This window comes from Nothobranchius furzeri, chromosome 1 (genome assembly GCF_043380555.1).
Source record: "Nothobranchius furzeri strain GRZ-AD chromosome 1, NfurGRZ-RIMD1, whole genome shotgun sequence".
Taxonomy (NCBI): Eukaryota; Metazoa; Chordata; class Actinopteri; order Cyprinodontiformes; family Nothobranchiidae; genus Nothobranchius; species Nothobranchius furzeri.
Window position 1 is genome coordinate 28,960,218 of NC_091741.1, and position 4,613 is coordinate 28,964,830.

General features: G+C 43.3%; 1 protein-coding gene across 1 annotated transcript in view; it reads right to left on the reverse strand.

The window, feature by feature from the left end:
- Positions 1-1,149: 1,149 nt before the first annotated feature.
- Positions 1,150-4,613, reverse strand: part of phf6 (PHD finger protein 6) — an 11,368-nt gene continuing 7,904 nt past the window's right edge. The window contains exons 10-11 of the mRNA XM_015950103.3: positions 1,912-2,041; positions 1,150-1,822 (exon numbers count right to left, since the gene is read on the reverse strand). Of these exons, the coding sequence (XP_015805589.1) occupies positions 1,912-2,041 (130 nt within the window). The 3' untranslated portion in view covers positions 1,150-1,822. The remainder of the gene's footprint in view (positions 1,823-1,911; positions 2,042-4,613) is intronic.

The window sequence follows — 4,613 nt, forward strand, 5'->3', positions numbered from 1 at the left end:
ATTCAAGGTGCGAACCAAACCCTGGTGTTTAACGCTCTTCAGGAAGCGTCTCCATTTTACTTGGCTAGCCTTTTTAACAGGCATGCTCCATCAAGAACCCCCCACTTGGCTGATGGGGAACGTCTGGTAGTTTCACGTTCAAAGTACAAGTCGCGTGTTCTCGGTATTGGCTCTGAGGCTATGGAATGATTTGCCTTAAACCATGTGCCAAGTCACCTTCCTTGCTGGTTTTTAAGTCACATTTGAAGAAGCATTTTTACGCAATGTCTCCAACAGTAAAGTCATAGCGTGGCATTTTTATTAGGTTTTATGGCTGTTTAAATGTTTTACTTGTTGCATTGCCCAGCACCTTTGGTGTCTGATAAGGTCGTGGAAAGGGCTTTACAAATTAAGTGAAATGAAAATCCCCAAATTGTTACCAGATGGTTGGAGGAGTTCCCCTTGGAGGATGTTTAGGTACCATGCTTTATTCATGGCTGCTCAGAGGCTAAATGTGAGTCCACTATCTTAGCCTCACCATGTAAACCTCTTCCTTCTCCAATCAGAAAGGAGATTCATCAGAGACAATCGCTTTCCTCAGCAGTCCAATCCCTGGAACATTTGCAGACCATTAACCTGTCCCTGATGTTTTTCAGGAGAAACGCCTTCTTTGCTGCCCTTCTTGAAGACTGCCAAAAACTGGATGAACTCTCTCCTGTCAGCTGATATTTCCAAGCAGCTCTGCTGTGGAGCTCTGATCCCACAGCTGGGTCAGATTTGGAGACGGCTGCTGGACTTTCTTGGGAAAACTGAAACCTTCTTCACTAATGAAGTGAATATATTTTTGGACTTTGCAATTACCTGTACTTTCTTTGATGACTTAAGGTTCTGAAGTTTATTCAAACTTTGAATATCGATGTTCTGAAAACCTGCGTCTATGCTGCACACATTAAACAAGTACAACCTCTAAATGATTATTTTACACTAAAAAGCTAAATTCACAGGCTTGTGTAAACTTGTGTGAACCTGTAGAAGGGATTTAATAAACAAAGGCCATCTTGGTGTAAATATTCAGCTATCCGAATGCTAAATTATCATTTTCTGCAGCTCTCTGACACCCAACAGTCATTTGGCTTAAGTCTCATAAGAAAGACTCGACTGACTCAGTGGTGTGTAAAATAAAACAGTTTCTGTTTAAATCATTCATGAATACATTTGTTGAGATACAAGTACAACAAAGAAAGTCAAGCCAACTCCTCTAAAAGGGGCGTCGCCCTTTCACAACCAAATACAAAAGAGGACAAACGCCACCTTTACCTGTGGGGATCCCAAGTGCATGCTGGCCAGACCTGTGACTGAAATCCAGGTACTCAGAAATAACTCATCATGACCACATAGTAGCAAAATAACTAACATAGGAAGGGGGGATGATGAGCTTTTTTGAAGACATGACTGTTGAAACAAGGTCATCAAACGGCACGGTGTCATAAAGACTCTTAACAAATAGACTCCTCTGAAAAGTGAGTCGTTTGGAGGCTTAAGGAGTTTTTGAGCAAATGGTTCATGTGATCCGGAGCGCCATGGGCAGTGAGTGAGAATCAGTCCGTCAGCAATCCTCAGTTCTGACCAAGCCCGGCACCCCGACAGGAAGTAACAGCCGTCTATGAGAAGGACCCCGTCAACTCAAAACAGGCTCCAGACAGATGACACCTGGTGAACGCCATGTCCATTTAGTTGTAAAAAAAAAAAACAAATAAAAACACAAAACGGGTGAGAGGCTGATGGGGTTCCCGGTATAAAAACTTTTCTTCCGTTTCTCTCCTCCGAGGCGCTCAGGTTGAGGCTGTAAAGGAACAAGGTGGAGAACAGTTGACATGCCTTCTGCTGGTAGGAAAACACCAAACATGTCACCAGGCGAGTGTGTAACCATACCTAGTTACCGTTAACCTGTGTAGACAGTGTTCCTCCGTGGTCAACAGCAGCCTTCTCTCTGCTGCGACTCTCCCGCTCTTCATCCTCCTCATCCCGCTCCTCGTTCCCGCTGTGGTTCTTACAGTACAGTCTGGGAACGGGACAAACCGCCAGTTAACTACTGTTGGATCACATGTCTCTAGTAACCCAGACAACCCAAAGACCAACAAGGCACGGGTTACATTTGTATAAACAAACATGACACGAACAGTTACTCACATTAGAACAAGATTAATTAGCACATTAAAGGGAGACTTAGCAGTTTAGGCTTGCTTTAGCACCCCCTAGTGTCCATTTGTAGAACCAAAAGTGCATTCATCCTTTTAACATCTTCATCTAACAGCCAATCCAATCCAATTTTATTTATATAGCGCATCTAAAAACGGCATGTCAGCTGACCAAAGCACTGCACAGAGTTAAACCTAAAAAGCCATTTAAAATACACATACATACACATTAAACACTGATAAAAGCTGTCATAAAATAGAAACACCTAAAACAATACAAATGTATAAAACAGCCAATAAAAGAGAAGTCAATCAAAACAGAAGAGCCACAGCATAAAAGACTGATCATTGACCAAAAGCCAAATTAAAGAAATGTGTCTTCAGGCTGGATTTAAACTGTGCCAGTGAAGAAGCCTGGCGTTCCACCAGAGGGAGTGCGTTCCAAGAGAGAGCAGCTCTGACAGGTATAAGGGGGCTAGACCATTCAGGGCTTTGTAAGTAAAAGTTAGAAACTTGTGTTGAATCCGAAATTGCACCGGATCCAGTGTAGATCCGCCAGAATGGGAGTGATGTGGCAGCGTCTATTAGCATTAGAAAGACATCTGGCTGCAGCATTCTGGACTTTCTGCAGACGATTTAGGACAGATACATTTACACCAATTAGAACCGAGTTGGAAAAATCGAGTCTGGAAGTGATAAATGCATGAATCACTGATTCTAAGTGTGGCCTCGTAAGAATGGGCTTTAGTCGGGCAAGGCGACGAAGCTGGAAGAAGCAGGATCGAACAGTGGCATTAACATGTGCACTCACTGATAAGTCAGCATCCAGTTTAACCCCAAGGCTGGTCGGTCACACATGAATTAAGGTTGGAAGCTAGCCAGGTTTTAATTTCTGAGAGACAATCTGAGAGCTGGGTAATGGAACTTAGTTGATTTAAAGCCATATCAATTGGACAGTCATCGGCGTATGTGTGATAATGTAGGCCGTGTTTAGCAATGATATTTCCCAGTGGCAAAATATAAATAGAAAAGAGGAGTGGACCTAGAATAGAGCCCTGGGGAACTCCCCAGGGAAGCGGGACAAAAGGAGAGGAGCAATCGCCTATGTGGATGCTGAAGCTCCTGTCAGACAGATAGGAGTGAAACCAGTTTAGTGCGGTCCCTGTGACTCCAACAAAAGATTCCAGCTTAGTTAACAGAATGTTATGGTCAACCGTATCGAATGCCGCTGATAGGTCTAGCAGTAGTAACAGAACAAAGGAACCAGCATCAGTTTCTGTTAGAATGTCATTTAACACACAAATAAGTGCAGACTCAGTGCTATGATTTGGCCTAAAAGCAGACTGAAAATGGTCGAGTAGTGCATGTTCCAGTAAATGATGTGAGAGTTGAGCATGTACCACTATTTCACTAACCTTTGATAAAAAAGGAAGTTTGGAGATTGGACAGAAACTTGCATAATCATTTTGATCCAGGCCAGGTTTTTTCAACAGCAGTTGGACCGCCTTCTTAAAGGAATCTGGAAACACTCCCGATGACAAACTGGAATTTAAAGTACTCAAAATAAAAGGACCCACTACTGGCAGGGCCCCAAGTAGCAACATTGGGGGGAGAGCATCCAGAGGGGAGCCTGAGGGTTTGATGGACTTGATTAATTTATCCAGATCTTGAAGGGAGACAGGATCAAAATCAGAGAATGGAGGAGAACAGAGTGGTTCTTTCTGGGTGACAGGTCCCAACAGATTCTGTCTAATAGAACTGATTTTTTCCAGGAAAAAATTCTGAAAATCAGTGCAAAGTGCTATGGTTGGTGTGGAGGGGGCGGTGGATTCCTTTAGTGAAAGAACAGAGTTAATGGTACTGAAAAGCTTGTGTTGATCACCATGATGTCTCTCAATGATGTTGGCAAAATAATTATTTTTAGCTGATCGGACAGCTTTTTGGTAAGCAGCCTTCATTAGCGTCTACAGGAGCGATTCATCATTAAACAAATCAGCTCTGTTCACGATCTAAAACATGCAGGAAACGGGCTGGAAGCAGACTGCGGCGCCAGGTATGTCGGCTTCACTTTAATAACAAGGACCACATCGCCACTCTGAAGTTGCAAGTGCAATAATCTGTCCACAGAGGGCGATGGTGGCCTGAGTGAGATTTCATTCGCCCTGTAAAGGGCCATTCTGGCACATGATGCCTGATGAAAATGATTTTAAAATGTGGAAAAGTTGCATAGCACGGCTTTAAACCCCTGTTGGGCTTCTATCAGATCTTTGTAACACGTTGTTCCCTCTAAGTTTCACCTTGGAGGACTAAAGAGTCTGTGCTAGTTGCCGTGGTTACGATGTCCTGTAATGTCATCTCCAGGTCCAGAACTGATGCTTCTATACATTTCATTCATTCACGTTGTGAAAGAAAAGGAAACACCTTCTGTCTGGAGTG